This window comes from Hemitrygon akajei, chromosome 32, assembly GCF_048418815.1.
Source record: "Hemitrygon akajei chromosome 32, sHemAka1.3, whole genome shotgun sequence".
NCBI lineage: Eukaryota > Metazoa > Chordata > Chondrichthyes > Myliobatiformes > Dasyatidae > Hemitrygon > Hemitrygon akajei.
Window position 1 is genome coordinate 9,870,664 of NC_133155.1, and position 20,179 is coordinate 9,890,842.

General features: G+C 42.7%; 1 protein-coding gene across 4 annotated transcripts in view; it reads right to left on the minus strand.

The window, feature by feature from the left end:
* Positions 1-20,179, minus strand: part of LOC140719603 (uncharacterized) — a 73,448-nt gene that overhangs the window by 44,550 nt on the left and 8,719 nt on the right. Inside the window, exon 2 of one of the 4 annotated variants that reach the window (XM_073034311.1) lies at positions 17,743-17,836. The exons of 2 other annotated variants lie outside the window; for them this stretch is intronic. In XM_073034311.1, the coding sequence (XP_072890412.1) occupies positions 17,743-17,815 (73 nt within the window). In that variant the 5' untranslated portion in view covers positions 17,816-17,836. Of the gene's footprint in view, positions 1-17,742; positions 17,888-20,179 lie in introns of those variants that run through there. One more of the 4 variants, XM_073034310.1, reaches the window with a different exon arrangement.

Consider the following 20,179-nt stretch of genomic DNA (forward strand, 5'->3'; position numbering starts at 1 on the left):
CTACACTTTTCCTCACGGAAGCTGCACACACTCCACGCAAATGCAATCTGCATGTGCTCGCAACTGATGCATGTTATGCTCCCTACTGCAAGCAACCCTGATTATATATCTGACATAAGAGATTCGTAGTAAGGAAAAGTGACTTCTTGGCTCCATAACACAGTAGCGATCAGGGGAGATAATCACGTAGCAGAGAGATAAATGACGACTCTACAGGGTCTCTACCAGGCAGTGAATATCTGTCATAGCCTCGAGGTAGTCACAAACTGTAGATTGAAGTGACACCAGCCTAACACTAACTCCATACATTCATGAAGGAAGCTTTCCTGTGGTGGGGGTGTTGGGATCAGATGGCACGGCCTCGGAGTGGAGGGATGTCCATTTGGAGTGAAGACGGTGGAATTTCTTTGGCTCGGGAGCAGTGGGTCTGTGGAATTTCTTGCCACAGGTGGATATAGAGGCCACGTTATCAGGTATATTTAAGGAAAGAGGTTGATAGTTCTTGATTAGTCGCATGTAGGGTTGTGGGGAGAAGGTGGGAGATTGGGGCTGGGGGGGAATAGATCAGCCATGTTAAAACAGTGGAGCAGACTCGATGGTCCAAATGCCCCAATTCAGCTCCTACATCTTACGGCCTTATGAAGTAAAAATGGATTGACTCACAGTTCTTGTGACCTACAGGCACACAGACTGTGATGCTATAACAGACTTACCTCACTCTGTGCGTGCTTAGTACATGCAGGGTAGAAATGGTGGGGGGAAAAGCTGACAAAAACAATGAAAAATTGGACTGGGGAGCATTTGTTCCCGGACAAGCAACTCTCCTTGTAATAAAGAAAATAAAAATTGTTCTTAAGATAATCACAGGACTCCATGTGAATTCTTTCCATCTTCAACAGAAATTCCATTCCTACCTGTGGCCATCAAACTTTACAACTCCTCCCTAGGAGTGTCAGACACCCTGAGCCAATAGGCTGGTCCTGGACTTCTTTTTTCCACTTGGCATGATTAACTTATTATTATTTAAGGTTTTATTTTACTATATTTCTTCACTATTCTTGGTGGTGTGGCTGTAACGAAACCCAATTTCCCTTGGGATCAATAAAGTATGTCTGTCTGTCTGTCCCAACCTGGGGTCCACGGAGCCTTGCTTAATGGCAAACAAGAGAAAATCTGAAGATGCTGGTGTGGTGAACTACATATACCTGTCTGGACACACCCCCCCTCCCCTCTGTTGACTGCTCCTGTGGCTCCTCCCACAGACCCCAGTATAAAGGCAATTAGGGCCTGAGCCCCGGTCTCAGTCTCCAGGATGTAGTATGGTGGTCAATTGCTGCTTGTTCTTTCTTCCAGCCAATAAAAGCCTATATCTCGCCTCACGTCTCGGAGAGTTATTGATGGTGCATCAGCTGGAAATCCAAGGCAACACACACACAAAATGCTGGAGGAACTCAGCAGGCCAGGCAGCATCTACGGAAAAGAGTAAACCGTCGACGTTTCGGGCCGAGACCCTTCGGTAGGACCTTGCTTAATGGTATCGGTCAATGGCATAAAAAAGGTTGGGAACGCTCAACAATTCAGGAACAGCTTCTTCCTCTCTGATATCTGATTTCTGAATGGACATCGAACCCATGGATGCTACCTCACTACTTTTATTTCTATTTTTGCACCACTTATTTAACTGCTTAATTTATATCTACTCGCAGTAACTCATGTTTTTCTCTGTTATCATGTATGGCATTGTACTGCTGCCGCAAAGACAACAAATTTCACAACGTATGCTGGTGATATTAAAGCTGATTCTGAACCCAGGATCTGCAAAATCCAAGAGCTGTAAGACGGGGAGTTCGCGTCTGAAGGAAAACCCTCACAGCTGCCTTCAGCTCTTTTGGCCAATTGAATTCAGCCGTCGGGTTGGAAGTGCATTGAAAATAGCATCACGGTCCCACATTTTAATGTCATGCTTTTGTGCTGCTCTGTGAGCTCGCGGGCATCGAAACTTCCTTGTTCTTTTTATCTGAGAGACCACAGATAGTGGCACATCGGAGACAGCACTCTAATGATACACTGTCACACTGGAGTGTGAACCAATATTCCATCTCCACGGTGCAACCTCAGCCAGCGGCCGCCTGACTTGGAAGGTGAGAACGTTACCACTGAACTGGCACTCTTAGCAATTCGAGACACTGGCACGTAGCTCCTGCAACCCAGGTCTGGGTGCGACACTTGGAGTGTGTCTGTTCTCCCTGTGACCTCCCATCGCTCCTTCACATCCCATAAACCTGCTGATAGCTAAAAGACAGAAATGAATTACCCTGATAGGAGAATCAGTGGTCAGCTGGCGGCCATGTCAGTGAGAAAGAGTTACAGGAAGATGGCGTTTAGCGCCACGCTGTTACAGCTCGAGGCGTCAAAGTTCGGAGTTCATTCCTGGCGTCCTGCGTAAGGAGCCTGCAAGTCCTCCCCGTGGGATGTGTGGGTTTCCTCCCGGTGCTTTGGTTTCCTCCCGCAGTCCAAGGACAATGTACCGGTCAGTAGGTTAATTGGTCATTGTAAACTGTCCAGTGATTAGGTTAAATCGGGCGTTGTCATGGGTTGCTGGGCGTTGAGGCTCAAAGGGACAGAACGGCCTATCCTGCGCTGTATCACTAAATTAAAAAACAAACAGAGGGCAACGGGCCAAGGGGACTGTTGCCGGAGCTGACATTAACTTTATGGGACAGAATTTTTCTTCCTGCACTGTACGTGTCAAAATTAAATTTTGTTGACAAGCTTGACTAGCTAAGTATTGCTCAAGATTTGGGCCGTGGGAGTGACAGAATAACATGCAGACGATGCCTCGCTTGTGCGAGCTAACAATAGGTCATGCCGGTAATGAGGTATTATTAACCTTTGTCTGAAACTGTCTGGCTAATAGGGGAACTGACTGCACTGCAGATGTACAGTTCTCTCTTTGTTTGCTGGAACATTTGTGAACTGCTAGATACCTCACAGATGCTTCTTAAAATCACTAAGTATGTTCAGCTGATGGCTATTGCCCAAAGTTTACTGTATAAATTTAAGCTGCAACCTGACACCGGTGGAGTTGTAAGGCAACGGCTCCCCGTGTTCACGTATTAAAGGGTTAACCGTGGTCTGTGTCTATTTCTGTTTGATAACGGGGTAAATTCTCTTATAGTAAAATACGGTGAAACAAAGCAGATACTCTGATAGTAATCCGGCAACGAGGATGGGAGCCCTATGACACGGAATTCCGAACAGGCCCACCCGTGAGACTTGCTTGAAAGGGTATACGACGAGTGCGGACGCGGGTGCCGGAGCTGTCCCACGTCGGCCAGTGACTGAGACCAAGCGGAGAAACAAGATGGGGAGCAGAAGAAAGGACACCAAGGACTCTGGGAGAGTAAATTTAGACTAAATGTAAGAGAAGAGGCCTCAGTGTATGGTAAATGGTTGTCCAACCGTAGGGGGAAAGGGATTGTAAATATTGCCTGTAAAGAACATTAAATTTTGTATAGTTGTTAAAAGATTGTTTCAACAGTAAACGGAGGAAGAAAGTGGGTTAATAACAACGGTAAGTTTCAATAGAATTCTCAAGGAAAATGACTCCAGTGTGAATCATCTCTCCCGTCAAGGCCTGCCGATGAAATATGTTATGCTTTATAAAGCCGTGGTAAATAATCAAATGCCTTTGTCAAAAAATATTTAGGACATTAAAATGGATCAACTTTGAGGCTGCATCTGGCTCTGCAGTACTGCCTGTGCAACTAAAAGCAAAGGAAATCCTTATCCATCACTTAGTTCAGTATAAAAGGCAGCTCACTGCAAATATGTAAAGCTTTGGTACGAAAGCAATGTCGGGTATAGACCTGGCCCCAATAGCCAAGGAAAGAGACACTTCGCAAGGAAGGAATGTAACCAAGGTTCACCAGAGTGATTCCTGGATGGGGGCATGCTGGTGTTGTTGGAGTAGACATTAAGCAGAATAGGCATGCTGGTGTTGTTGGAGTAGACATTAAGCAGAATGGGCTTGTACTCTGGAATTTAGACATTAACGAGACGTGATGTCACAGGGAATGTGAAGTGGAACAGGGACGATGTTTCTCAAAGGCAAGATGCCTAGAAAAAGAATGCATTACATTCTCAGTATAAAGCAGGATGTCCACGCACCTCTTGGTTAATGATATAGGTCCATGGCACAAAAGTGATTGGGAACCCCTGGTATGTGACAACCACCTACAGGAGAGGAGACAAAATGTTTTATCACCCCGGGACTAATTACACTTTGAAATTTTCTGCCCTGTAGTTTCGGCTAGTCAGTCTCTGCAAATACAGGTTTTCCCCCGCTATTCGAAGGTAGACCGTTCCTATGAAGCTGGACTGTCGTAAAGCGAAGAAGCAAGTACCATTTATTTATATGGGAAAAATTTGTGAGCGTTTGCAGACCCAAAAAAAACCTACAAAATCATGCCAAATAACACATAAAACCTAAAATAACAGCAGCATATAGTAAAAGCAGGAATGATCTGATAAATACACAGCCTATGTAATGGAGGAATACTTTTCTGCAATTATTGCAGCACTGTCCACCACAGCGAAAATCTCACGCAAGCGCTCACGGCAGAAAGACTCGGCGCAAGCACTCTCTGCAGAAACACTCTTTCCAGTAACCTTTAAGCTATGAAGCTGCCCAATCATACCAAATAACACATAAAAATACACAGCCTATATAAAGTAGAAATAATGTATGTACAGTGTAGTTTCACTTACCGGAATTGGGAAGACAGCGAGCACTCTGATGATGGTGTGTTAGGCTGAGTCGTCGGAGGTTGGGGTGGTGGGAGGTAGAGGAGACTGGGGTGTCATCTCATCATCATCTGTTTCCATCAGGGCAGGCAGGCCATCTTCTATGTCTGCCTGCCTCGATGTTAAAGGTCGAGGCTCGTCATCTGCTGTGGCTGATGTGGAAGGCTCGAAATACGACAGTATGCTTGACTGCTTAGCCTCGTGCATTTTTATATCATACGGTTCTTTGCAAGCACTCAAACCATCCTGAAAACCTGCCCTAAACCTACATACCCTTTAAAAATTAAACTCATACTTTTCTGTAATCATTGCAGCGCTGTCAGTCGCAGCAAGAATCTCACGCGATTGCTTCACGTTCAGTTCCTGGACGACTTCACTTTCGGGCCGTTCACTACTGTGTTCGACTGCAATTGTTATCCTTCTCTCTTCATCAGCTCTTCATCTGTCAGTTCTTGGTCATGGGATGCCAAAACCTCTTCAACATCATCTTCGTCAACTTCCACAAACCCTTAGCCAGACTCACTATATCCTTACTTCATTCACCACGATCGAAACGCATTATTATGTCCAGTTTTACAATGAGTGTAACACCCTTACGTGCTCTTTTAGGCTTTTCCGATACCTCAGAACTCATCTTGCTAACGGATGCACAAAATAAATCGACATAAAGCACAGATGCTCTCAGGCTAGAATGCAGTTCCGCGGGAGAAACGGTGAAAACACCTCCTGTTAGCAAAAACAGGTAACTAATGTAGGTCTTTCGTAACAGCGAGGTGTCGTAAAGCGAACGTTCGAAAAACGGGGGGATACCACTGAGATAAAAAAAATAGACACAACTGTAATGAACTTACAGGAGTGTGATAGGCTGAATGGCCTAATCCTGCTTCTATCTCTTTCATTTGATTAGATGTTACGCCTGTGCCCCCTCCTTTTTGAGAATCACAAGATCGCTATTAATTCATGTCAGGAGACCCAGGAAATGAGAGAGAGACGCAGAATCCACAGGGGGTTTGGAATGTCCTGGCCCTCAGCGATTTCAAAGCCATGGGAACCGGCCATTGTCTCTTGGAGACGGAATTGTGTATTGAGCACTGCGCTATTCATTGACGTCCTCAAGGAAGGAGCAACGTGGGCTGGTTGGGGGGATGGCATCCTCCCCAACCTGACTGACATCTGAGACCCCGTGAGTAAGGATAAAAGAGGGTCTGGGGAACAGCCCCTTTAGACGCACCAGAAGAAACGCTAGAAATCCTGTAACAGCGTAATAGCGAAAGCCGGTGGAAAGCCCACGTGCGTCCTTTTCCATTTGCCTCGGAATTGGTGGGCCTTACCACGGAAGAACGGCTTTAGCTAAAACAAAGGAGAAATCAGCCCCAACGACTCTCGAAGGATTGACATCATAAAAGGAATGGGCAAGTTTTAAACTCTCTCTCTTGACTCCAACCAAAGGCTGCAGCCTGCAGCTTGAATGAACTTGAGTGACTTTTATAATTCCATCGAACAATACATTATCCCCTAGACAACGATAGAGCTATTTCTGATTTATTATTATTATACCCGCACATTTAGATTTAGTATTGACGACGTATATTATCTGTATGTTTGCATCAATATTATTTTTGTGTATTTTTATCAATAAATACTGTTAAAAATAGTACCATCAGACTTCAATGGACCTCTCTATCTTTGCTGGTAAGTGACCCAGTTACGGGGTACGTAACATAGATCACTGCTACATTGTCCATTTTCATCTACTTTTTGAAACAAAAATTGAGCTTTACATGCCCTGCCATCAAAATTAGGCTGAAATGAAGGTAAATGTAAAAATCAGCTTTAAAACTTACTAAGAGGTGTATTACACTTGGGACTTAAGGTCATTTTTTTTTTACCTGTGCCTTATTAACTGACCACTGCTGACTTCAGGCCTTCTTCCAGATACAATTCTCATAATGGACCAAAAGAGGACAAACTTTACACTTCTACAAGCAGCCATTTTATTGATCACATGGCCTGCATATCATGTGATCTCACCATTTGTGGTTGGCTAAGAACTTTAACCTTCAGAATATTTTAAAGACACCCTACAAGTTAACAGACCTAAGTCAGTAGAATTGAATTTTTTATACTATCTTCATCTGAGTTATTTAGGCTATCAACATTTGAAAAAAAAATAAGCAACTGAAGATGGCTGTAAGTCAGGAAGTGTCAAATTCCATTAATGAAAAGGTCTGGTAATTCATTCTTGTAATTTATTCCAAACAAACATGTCGAAGACAAATTACGACACTAAAACCAAGTTGCAATCTCTCGACTAGCATCATAATCAAATTTACTTGGCATCAATCTCACTAATGTGTGCTACTCCAATAAAACTCCAATTTTTCAGAAATCCTGCTACTTCAGCAATTCGTTCGCTGAGCTCTTTTCCCCCACACTCTTCTCAAATGCACCAGGACCTGGTTACTTCTGAGCCTTTTAAACTCAGAGTCATTCACTTTCCACTGGGCCATTTAAACTCTCCCAGTTCACCGAAAAATTTATTTTTAAAAATCATTTTATATTTAGCGATACAGCGCGGAGTAGGCCCGTCCGGCCCTTGAGCCGTGTTGCCCAGCAACCCCCAACGAACCCGATTTATCTTGAACCTAAGCACAGGACAATTCATGATTACCAATTAAACCACTACCCAGCACGTCTTTGGACTGTGGGAGGGAAACCGAAAATCCGTGAATTCCACGGGGAGGACGTGCAGAGGCTCCTTTGCATTTTGACAGTCTTATTCATCCATGGAATCAAAAACTGGGGGGGGAGGGGGGGGGGCGAAGGGATTTAAGGTGAGAAGGGAGAGATTTAAAAGGGTCCTGTGGAGCAACATTTTCAATACATCAGCCTCACTAACGCTGGCCTATTGTTAAATTAAATAAATAGTGCAAAAATAGAAATATAAAAGTAGAGAGGTAGTATTCATGGGTTCAATGTTCATTCAGAAATCTAATGGCAGAGGGGAAGAAGCTGTTCATGAATCGTTGAATGTGTGCCTTCAAGCTCCTGTACCTCCTCCCTGGTGGTAGCAATGAGAAGAGGTCATGTCCTGACTGATGGGGATCTTTAGTGAAGGATGCTACCTTCAAAGATCTGCTTCTTTGTTGCATTGTTATATAATATATAACATACAAGAAGGTGTACGAGCCTGAATTAGGGCACAAGCAACCATGGAAAATAAAGCAGACCATTTTCATCAAACGTCTCCCAGAAAACTTCCTTACTAGAAAGAAAAATCACAAAAGCTGAGCTGTGCACCTGTTAAAAGCTTTCTAAACAATACATGACTGCTGGAATAAAGATTGAACGTCAAAGTTCTTCTCCAAACAAGTTATGGAGGTTTCAAGCTAATTCTACAGACCCATAAAATTGTCTCACATTTTACACCAGCAATTAACAAGGCTACAAGAATAGATACTGACACATCAACAAAACTGTAATTACTTACATCTGAGACTAGATGAAATATTAATTTTTAACACTGTTACCGACAATGGGGTTTTCAGAGGACATGAGTTGAGAGTTGGGGGCAAAAGTTTAAGGGTAACACAAGGGGGAACTTCTTTACTCAGACAGTGGTAGTAGCTGTGTGGAATGAGCTTCCAGTAGAAGTGGTACAGGGAGGTTCGATATTGACATTTTAAAAAATTGGATAGGTATATGGACAGGAAAGAAATGGAAGGTTATGGGCTGAGTGCAGGTTGGTGGGACTAGGTGAGAGTAAGCGTTTGGCACGGACTAGAAGGGCAGAGATGGCCTGTTTCCGTGCTGTAATTGTTATATGGTTATATGTTATATGGTTTGACCATAGAACACAAAACTCCCCCACACAATGGAAACCTACTGCAATAATTATTGGTTTATAACTCCTTTGACTCTTACTAAACTGGGAAAAATATGAAGAAAATGATGGAGAGGTACTTTTTAGGAACAGCTCCTCTGCCATCCAGTTTATCATGCATTGCATTGTACTGTGCCTGCAAAGTTAACAAATTTCATGACATTTGCCAGTGATATTAAATCTGATTCTTATCCTTTTTTAAAAGACAGGTCGTCCAAGAAATTGCAAAATCCAAAGATAAATTCTTATACTCTGGATAGTTGAGTACATTGTAAAGCCTGCATAATAACCCCTATTTTGCATTAAGCCTTTCTCCTCCTCCCACTATTTTCACTGAATCTAATTAGTGAACTATCTCTTCATTATGTAAACCACTTCAGGTACTTTAGAATAACCTATCCAAAAATAACTTTAAGATGAATTACTGAAGAATAGTCTCCTGTTTCACATAGAATAACACAGTCTTTCAAAGCAGCAATATCAACAGAACAGTGATAATAACAATTGAACTGAATTAACTGTTTAAATCAAGACATTCACAATAACACTCAGTAAAGTTTAAGAAACAAGTTGCTGATGATAAATACTCAAGATTCTTTCTCGGGGTGTTCCTGTTCCCTTCAGGTGCCAAAGCTGAGCAAGTCGATTGGTACAGCAAATTAATAAGTCCCTGAAATTTAATAAAAGCTTGTGCCTTTGATTCAGAAGTGCCTTTGACAAACTGTATCCGGGCAACCTACATGACAGTAAACAATGAGTTAACGGCCTAAGTTTCACTTCCCCTTGGCCTTGTTCACAACTTTGAGAGGGTCAGAGGCAGGGCTGGGTCTGTACCAAGGGGATAGGGAGGACACTACAGTTGGCTGATTGCATGAATCATCTGTAGCTTTGTGACAAAACGGATGAGTTTCTGTCCTGGTTGCTTGAGGTCTGAGTGAAGACAGTGGAGGAAGAGAGTGAAGGCAGTGTTTAGCCATGGAAAGTGGAAAGTTAATTTTATTTTTTTATTCCACAATGGTGTTATAATCACGGAAGTTGTTGTGGAGAATGAAGTGTGTGTCATACTTGGGTCAGACCTGATAAGATGGTAAGAAAGATAAAGATGCAGGAGCAGTTCGTTCATCTTCAAACTTATTTTACTATTCAATTAACACTTTATCTGGTTTTCTTAAAGCAGTCAACACCTTGAGTATGTAATGAGGTCTTCCGGCCTGTGTGGAGCGCTGGAGAGTATTGGGCGCCAAGGTTTTAGAGCACCTGAAATGGTTAATTGATGTTTAAAAACAGTCTTTAATCGTTCAAAGAGTGATCTCCTAAAGCCTTCTGTTTCAGCTTGTTAAGTTTATTTTGACAGGCTCAGGGACTCCGTTACTTGTATTATTTAAGCAGAAACATGAATAGCGCTAATCGTGGGGACTTCCTGTCACGATGTGTGCTGACAATATCGGAACCCAAGTGTCGAGACGGCGGCAGGAGTTTATTCATAATTCCAAAAGGACATCGGTGGCTCGGCCGAGTGACACTGCAAGAAGCAACATTGTCAAAACTAGGACGCTGCAATTCGTGCTATTCGGGCCTCCACTTAAATAATACAAATAACAAGGAATCCTTAAGCCTATCAAAATAAAGCTTAAACAGACCGCGTTACAAAGAGTGAGTCACTCAAGAAAAACAGAAGGAACTCTTAAACGATTAACGAATTGTCAAATAACAATTAACCAGTTCAGGTGCTCTAAAAACCTTGGAGCCCAAACCTTTGCAAGTGCCCTGTGCAGGACTGAGGAACTCATTACAGAGTGTTATCAAGGAAAGTCTGGGGCCTGCGCACAGATGTATTATGACAGGCGAATAAAAGTCTGGGTAAATAGGCCAGCAATGAAGAATAAAAACAGAAAATACTGGAGAAGCTCAGCAGGTCGGGCAGCATCTGCGGAAGGAGAAACAGTTGACATTTCGGGTCTGAAGCCTTCTCCCAGAACTGACAAAGAGCTTTAAGAGCAAAGGGGGAAAGGGATAAAGTAGCAGTTTTGAGCGTCGCCGAGATCTGACAGTTTTGGGGCTGAAAGAAGCTTTGGGGAAGAGAGTACGAAGGGTGGCAGAGTGATTAAATAAAATTAGGAAGACTACTGTTGTCTAATTGAACGATTGTGCAGACTCAAGGAACTGAGTGGTCATTTCAAACACTCGTTGATATATTGAAACGGCACACACAAAATGCCGGAGGAGCCCAGCCAGCCAGGCAGCATCTATGGGTAAACAGTCAACGTTTCAGGAGCCCTGATGAAGTGTCTTGGCCCGAAACGTCGACTCTTTACTCTTTTCCGTAGGTGCTGCCTGGCCTGCTGAGTTCCTCCAGCACTTTGTGTGCGTTGCTTTGGATTTCCAGCATCTGCAGATTTTCTCGTGTTTGCGCTGAAATTGGCCAAAGATTGGCAAATGGAAGCAAACAGTAACATCGTGATCTAGTTAAGTGGGTCCATGTGGTTATTAATGTATTTGTTTAATAATTGGTAGAATGCAAATAAACCCGATATGACCCAGCATGCCGGCATTGTTTTTTCACTGGCTTTTTGCATGTAGAAATTAATTTTTAGATGTTATTACAGCAAGACACTTCCTAGCCCAAGGATTTTGTGGTCCAATTAACATGACTATTCAAACCGTGACATCACTGAGCAAGACTCTCGCTCATACTCTGCATCATAATAGGTTGGTATCTTGGGTAAACCCAAGGGCGGGGGCTGTCTGGGTTAAAGAAAGGGAGATACACTGCTCAGGAGCAAAAACAATTGACTAGAACATCCACTGAAATTAGATTGCGGTCTGAAAGGTTAGACAGAAAAGTTGAGAAGTTTAAAATCTTCTGTCTTACCCTCTTTATCTTGAAGCAAATATGTAAGGTGACGGAACACTTTAACAGATGCGGTAACATTGATGCAAACTAGGTAGCAATTGTCCTATCAAAGGTAGAACTTTTATGCCCTTACTTTGAGGGAGTGAGCCGTTACTGAGCCTCATTCTCAGGCCCCTCAACAGAATAGCAGCACCCCTCCTTCAAGTGCCATACTGCAGCTTGTTTTCTTTAAACACACTCCAGTACTTAGCATTGGCAGTCCTATTATCCCTTCCTCGGAATAGTTTGGAGGATAGCCAAAGACATGAAATACACACTGCGAAGAGATTTCCCTCTAGTCATAACAGAGATTAAAAGAACTGCTTGCTTCATCTCCTGTGACCCTTCTCTCAGGGAAGCTGACGAGTTTCGTTTCCAAAGTTTAGTCCTCTATTTGTTTTGTAACTCCGAAAGAAAAAGGTGGGAGCCTGGGATAACCCCAGTAGGCTTAGTTTCTCTTTAGTGAGGCGCTCAAATATGATGTAGTGGTGTTATGACGTATGCCGTTCATGTACTTCTCAAACATAACCCGTAGTTAATTATGTAAACAAAGAATGCTTAATCAAGCAATACAGTATATTTACAATATTACTCAAATATTATTGAAATATTAAACACACTACACTCCTCCCTGCTTAGCAATAAGCTCCAACACAATATAGAATACATCTTGACGATATATACAGTCTACCAAATACAACCACTATATGGACGTCCACAGCATAGTAAATTTTAAATTGTCCCATTCACTGTGGAGAATTCTTTACTCTTGAGGGATAATGCCTTTCCTGGCCAGAAGGAGTCACTCTGCTTGGCAGGTGGGACTTGTGACTGTGAAACAATCTCAGGTTCTGCGGCCTCTGTGGTGGTTGTATGAGTTGACTCTGGGACTGCAGGAGGTGGTTCTGACAGCTCTGGCCACCTTGCTTCTTGAACAATTGACTCTAGTCTCCTCAACTGATTGATGTGACATCTGCAATTGACATTAGATGCAATCTCCACTGTGTTGGAGAATGGTCAAGTTCTGTCCCTAATCTTGCCAAGTACCCACTTTTGATCATCTCTGTAGTCCCTCGCCTGCTTGTCCAGGAGTGGAACATCGAACCTCCTTGTTTGAGGAGCCCTTAATTTGTCTCAGCTGTTTGCCATGCATACTCCTTCTGAGAATGGGTTTGAGGAGATCCCAGTGCAAACACAAGGGACGGCCCAGGAACAGCATGGTCGGTGAGTCATGGATTGTGGAGAGTGCTGCACTGTGATATGCAAGGAGGAAATTGGAAAGCATCTGAATCAGTGTCAGTGTAGTGTGCTCTGCTGACGTTGCTTGAAGTGTGTTCTTTAGACCGTGGGCAAATCTTTCCACCAAGGTGGAAGGTACGGTGCAGATGTCATATGTCTTATTCCATTCATTTTCAGGAACGTCTGAATCCGTTCTGCAACAAACTGTGGTCCATTGCCACTGACTAAGCGTTCTGGAACACCGGTCCTTGAGAAGAGGCTTTTCAGCACATCAGCAGTGTCTGAGGCTGTAGTGGAGGCTACTGGGAACACATCCCGCCATTTTGTAGCTGCACTCACTACTAGCAAGAAATTTGTGCCCGTGAATATTCACATGAATCTTCAGCCAGGGTGATGCAGGCCATTCCCAGGGATGGAGAGGCACTGCTCTTGGCATCCTCTGGACATGTTAGCATCCCGAACAGTGCCTACTATAGCGACAAAGCCCTTTGTGAGTGTTTATGGTGGGAAACACTTTGGACATTTCTTCCATCTTCATCTGTAGGTAGGGCTCAGCTAAGCCCACTTTGCTGAAGTGTTTTCCTCCAGAAAGGTTTGCAAAGATATTCACTATCCTGGGCAGAGGGCCTTGATCTACTTTCAGTACTGGGGTGATGGTGACCTTAAAATCACCTCAGATCCTTCTTGGCTGCTGGGACCACTGGTGTTGTCCATGGGCTCCAATCAAACTTGAATGAATTCCTTTAGCCTCAATGCAACCTAGCTCACTGGCTACTTTATCACGAATGGTATAAGGAACCAGACGGACTTTTGACTATGGTATTTTCAATTAACACTATTTTACCCTTCACATGTTTGCATTTTCCAGTGCCATCCTTGAACATTGCTGTGGCATCATCCAGTACCTTTCTTAAATCTCTTTCAGTTGACTCCATTGTCGGGGATATGACATGAAAATGGTGGATGGATCTCCAGTCAAGTTTGAGTTGTCTCAGCCAATCATGTCCCCACAATGCTGGCCCTCCTGGTTTTACCACAAACAAGCCCAATGTAGCTTGTTGGTTGTTGTATTTCACTTTTATGAATGTCATTTCCATAGGAGTTAGCTTTCCTCCAGTGTAAGTTCTTAGCTGGCTATCTGCCCTCTTCAGTTCAGTATCTTTGAAATGCCACTCAAACTCATTTTGTGGAATGACTGAAACAGCTGAGCCAGTATCCAATTCCATTTTAATTAATTTGCCATTCGCTTCTGGTATCAGTCATATTGCTTGTCTCTTGATAGTTTTCACAATGTTAACCTCAAGGCTTCTCAGTCCTGTGTCACTCTCTTCATTGTCAGATTTTTCATCAACAGCAGGCAGATTAGTGCATTTTTTGAAATTGCAACTTCACTTTTTAGCTTCTTCTCTTCCCTGTACAGTCCATTTAGCTTTGACTTCCTGACATGATCTTTGTATGTGTCCTACTTTGTTGTATTTTCTGCAAGATTCACCTTCAAACCTGCATTGGTCTCGTTTACGTGAGCCCCTGCCACCATGTATCACAATTTGTTCAGCCAGGCCAGTTTCTGCTGAATCGCTACAGTTCTGCTCACACTCACTTTCGCTCCTGACTGCAACAATGTTGTACCTCTGTCTGCTGTTTCCATTGATACAGTGATTTCAACTGCTTTTTAAAATGTGAGCTGTGCTTCAGTTAGGAGCCATTTTTTAATGCTTTCTTGTAAGATTCCACAATCTAAATGAACCCAGCACTGAACTGGCAATGCTCAATCTCTCCAATTCAGCCATGTACATTGAAATGTATTCACCTTCCTTTTGATTCTGCTTATCAAACCTAAAGTTTTTTGCAGTCAACAATGGTTTCAGTTCTACATGTTCCTGCGTTACTTTTAAGATATCAGCAAAGCTCATTTCAGCTGGTTTGGTTGAAGAAATCAAACTTCTAAGTAAACTCCATGCTTTTCCATCTATTAACCTCAGCAACACTGGCTCTCATTTTGCATTGGCTATTTCATTTCTTCAAACTACTGCTCAATTCGCTCAGTATACATACTCCAGTTATGTGTTGCACAATCGAATGTGTCAATCTTTCCGATCTGGCCAGCCATTTCTGCTTTTTTTAAAATTTATGATCACTGTTTCTGAACGCATGACTTTTGTCCTCTTTCTGGCTTTTTTATTAATTTGACCATCTCTCTCCTTTTCCAAAGAAACACATGCTTTGCTTTTTTTTAAAACTCGAACATCTCTCTCCTTTTGTGAAGGAAGAATGTGCTATGCTTCAATAGGTAGGCCATCATCTCGGGTTTGTTTTGAAACTTACTCGTTGCCACTGTTACGTTTCGTGACTCCAAAAACTAATTGAAAGAAAAACGGGGGAGCCCAGGATAACTCGTATTCACCTAGTTTCTCTTTTCTGAGGTGCTCAAATACTGCATAGTGGTGTAGTGACATATGCCATTCACGTACTTCTTACATATATCCCATAATGAGCAATGTAAACAAACAAAAAATTGCTTAATCAAACAATATATTTACAATACTACTCAAATGTTACTGAACTATTTAGTACACTACAGGATTCAGATTCCTCCAGAGCCCCCTACTGGTAACCCTGTATCACAGCAGTAGAACATGATGGTTGATTTCCAGGTACGTCAAAGGCTTGTACCTGGAGCACTACACCTGTGATCAGAGGCAGCTGCTGACCTGCCTAGTACTCCAAAACCCAGAGGCTATCTGGAACTCACTGGAGATTGTTATGACCCCAGCCCCCTCCTTTGTGAGAATCGCGAGAGAGAGAGAGAGCAGCCTTACAGTTTGGAATATGGGCGGGCCTCTCAGCCAGACAAAAGCCATGGACATAGCCATTGTCTTGGGAGACACCTTTGTGGAATAAGGGACTGGACTACGTGCAAACCCTCAGGGCAACGTGGGCTGGGTGATGGGGGAAAGATTGCCTCACCCCCACCCTGATTGACATCTACAACCCTGCCAGTCCAGATAAAAGGTGGGCTGCCGAGGCGGGGCATCAGACGCACCAAGGAGACACACGAAGAAGACACGATAGTGCTTCCCATCGGAGCGGGAAGCCATTTTGAAGGAAGCCACGTGCGTTAGATTCCAAATCGGGAGTCTGTGGCTGAAACCAAAGGAAAACCGTTTTAACTAGCAACAGGGATTTGCTTCGCAAAGACGACGGGCAAGTGTTCCTTCTTTCTCACCACTCTCTCTCTCCAACACGTGAAATGCCAGCGGTTCCCAAACGGAAAAGCCTGCAAATTTATGAGTGACTTTTATATTCCATTGGACTCAGTATTCCCCTAGACAACGATAGAGCTTATTTCTGATTGATTATTACTATACCTGTGCTTTAGATTGAGTTTTGACGATGTATATGATCTGAATGTTTTGTATTAACCATACGTTTGTGCCCCTTTATAAATAAAAACGTTTGAAAATAGTATCATCAGACTTCAGCGGACCTCTCTATCTTTGCTGGTAAGTCACCCGGTTACTGGGAACGTAACAAAATCGGCAACCATCCACTACCAGGTGAAGACAAACATCACTATCGTTCCCAGCCATATGGAAAATATGTTTATTGGGTTCAAGTGTATTAACATTTTTGACCCAAAGCGTAGGAGATTATGCAACATTAAGGCATCGTCTGTTGAATGGGAAAATTCGAGCAGTGACATCATAGAGCAAGCTTTGCATCACAATGAGAACAGATATCACAATTGGATGGTGTCGAAGAATCTACCCTGTTTTACCATATTTTACTGTAGTGGAATTTACCTCGTTATCAAACAAAATTAAAGACGCAGACCTCAGCATACAGTTGACCCTTTAATACGTGATCATGGGAAACCATTGCCTTAGAACCCCGCCAATGTCGAGCTACATCTTAAATTTATACAGTAAATTTTGGGCATTAATGAACAGCTAAACATACATAGTCAGTGATTTCAAGAAGCACTTGTTAAGTATCAGCTGGTGCACAAATGCTTCTGCACGGTACACAAAATTAGAACCACACATCCTTATTCAGTTCTTCTATTAGCCAGACAGTTCAGACAAAGGTCAGCAATACTTCATTACTGACATAATCTATTGTTAGCTAGCACAAGCAAAGCGTCATCTGTCTCTTATCCTGTCACCCCCATGACCCAAATCTTGAGCAATACTTAAGCTAGTCAAGTTCGACAACAAAATTTAACCCAACATTTAATTCTCTTCTTAATTTTTTTCCACAGATGGTCTCCTGAGGAAATCTCAAGCACTTACAGTACAGAAGAGGGAGGTAGACCAGCAACAAGTGATCTGTTGAATCCTGAACGACGTGGGCAGCTGGAACTACTCAACAAGAAACTACATGAATGAAATGGACTGAATTTTGAACGGTTTGTCTCGCCTGCCTGCCTGCCTGACAGCATTTGGGAAAGAGAAAAGCAACCCGTCTAACAGATAAGGAAATACTGGTCTACGTGAGCAGCAACAGCTCATGAATACACAGACAGCATGTTCGGAACAGCAGGCATGGCTGGGCATTGTGCTAAATTCAAGTTCAAGTTTAATTGTCATTCAACCACACACATGAATACAGCCGAAAGAAAGGAGTTTGTCTGGGGTCAAGATGCAAATCACAGTACCAACAGCCACACACAGCACACAACACATAAGTCAAGTTTATTGTCATTTAACTATATACATATAATATCGAAATGTACAGTATATAATCTATATATTGTATATAGAAACAGGATAATGTTTCTCTGAACCAGGGTGTAAAGGACAATAGTACACCTAACACACAATAATTTATGAAGGTAAGAATAAAATCTACAAATAAATCACACATTAATAACAAACTAAAGTGCATTAATTAAATACTGTAAGCTACGGATCAGACTAACCAGTGACACCTCGAATGCGATGCGGCAGGGAGTTCAGAAGCCTAACGGCCTGAGGGAAGAAAACGTTTTGCATCCTGACATCAGAGTCTCCTGCCTGAGTCAAAGTATAATTATGATTACAGATAAACATACACTAGACACAAGAATATTACAGCACAGTACAGGCCCTTTGGCCCTCGATATATTCCGTTACAAAATAATTATTAATAAAAAACAGTAACATGATCCAGGTTCCCAGGTGTCATGGCTTGTAGACTGATAGTATAGCATACTCTGGGGATTCAGATGACACCACAGTCACTGGGCCCTGCCAAGAGAAGGGAGACTGAGAAGCTAAGCAATGTATGTACCACATATATTGGTAACACACCGTGTTCACAGTACATTGTCTATATTAGGGGATACTGTAAAGCTGGGGTTCCCAACCTGGGGTCCACGGATTCTCGGTTAATGGTAGGGGTCCATGGCATAATAAAGGTTGGGAACTTCTGCTCTAAAATTGTGAAATTATGGATAGCAGATATAAATTTGATATTAGCGGTTGGCGCAATCTTAACTTACCTTAACCTTTTTACCTTATCTTAATTAAAACGAGGACATAAAGACTCCAGAACTAGTCCTCGGGAAATAAAGCCTGCTCACAATTTAACTTCAGCCTGATACTTTGAAGGCTATTGAAACCAATCGCGGAGTGAAGGGTTTTCTAAATGTGTTTTATTGAAACTATGCAGTGGAAGGTGATTAATGAATGTTTACAACGGACTGCAGACGCTGGGATCTGCAGCAATACACAATCTACTGGAAAATTTAGCAGGTTGAGTGGCATCAGTGGGAGGAAAGGCACTGTTGGCTTTCCGAGCCAAAACCCTGCATCAGAATCAGAATCAGAATCAGGTTTATTATCACCGGCATGGGACGTGAAATTTGTTAACTTAGCCGCAGCTGTTCATTGCAATACATAATCTAGCAGAGAGAAAAAATTAATAATAAATAAAATAAACATAATAATAAATAAACAAGTAGATCAATTACTTATATTGAATAGATTTTTTAAAATGTGCAGAAACAGAAATACTGTATTTTTTTAAAAAAGTGAGGTAGTGTTCACGGGTTCAATGTCCATTTAGGAATCGGATGGCAGAGGGGAAGAAGCTGTTCCTGAACCACTGAGTGTGTGCCTTCAGGCTTCTGTACCTCCTCCCTGATGGTAACAGTGAGAAAAGGGCTGGAGGTCCTTAATAATGGACACTGAGAATGGAGAAATGAGGTGGCCAGCACAGCGAGGAGAGCCTTCTCTCGTAACCTTAGATGCCCTTGCTAATCAAGAACCTATCAACCTCCAGTTTAAATATACCCAATGACTTAGCCTCCACAGCCATGAATTCCATAGATTCAGCACCCTTTGGTTAAAGAAATTCCTCATCATCTCTGTTCTAAAGGGATGTCCTTCTATTCTGAGGCTGGGCCCTCTGGTCCTACACCACCCACCCCCCACCCGCCACTATAAGAAACATCCTATCCTTGTCCACTCTACCTTGGCCATTCAATCTTCAATAAATTTCATTCAGATCTCCGTCACTCTTCTAAACTCCACTGAGTAAAGGCCCAGAGCAATCAAACGCTCCTCATACTCTAACCCTTTCATTCCCAGGAAAATACTCGTGAGCCTCCTCTTGACCCCCTCCAATGCCAGCACATCTCTTTTTTAGATAAGAGGTCCAAAACTGCTCACAATATTCCCAGTGCAGTCTAACCACTACCTTATCAATCCTTAGCATACATCTCCAATGTCGTGATGTCATGTCAGTTCACTTCTCGGACCACTGCCTACAGAAGGATCATTAAGTAGGCGGGGAGACATGGAAGCTGAATGTAAGGCCGCTGACCTCAGAACCTGAAGAGAGATTACACAAGCTGACGAACAGTGAAATCCCTCTTGACTCTCTGATGCACTGGCAGTCTGTCCCAGAACAGGCTTTGAGAGAAACTTATAATCTACATTCAACAGTGATAAACATTGCCAATTTCTGATGTCTTCCTTGTTCTTCTTCTGCTTCTCAATGAAGGTGACGATAATCTTTCATCACCTGATATATTATAGAATCAGAAACAGGTTATTATCACTGGCGTATGTCGTGAAATTTGTTAATTTAGCAGCAGCAGCACAATGCAATACATGATAAATACAGGAAAAAAATCGATTACGCTAATTACATATGTATACAAAATAGTTAAATTAAAAATAGTGCAAAAACAGAAATAATAAAAAAGTGAGGTAGTGTTTGTGGGTGCAAAGTTCAGTTAGGAATCGGATGGCAGAGGGCCTGGTGGTAACAATGAGATGAGGGTATGTCCTGGGTGATGAGGGACATCACCTTTCTGAGGCATCGCTCCTTGAAGATGTCTTTGATACTACAGAGGCTGGTCCCTATGACAA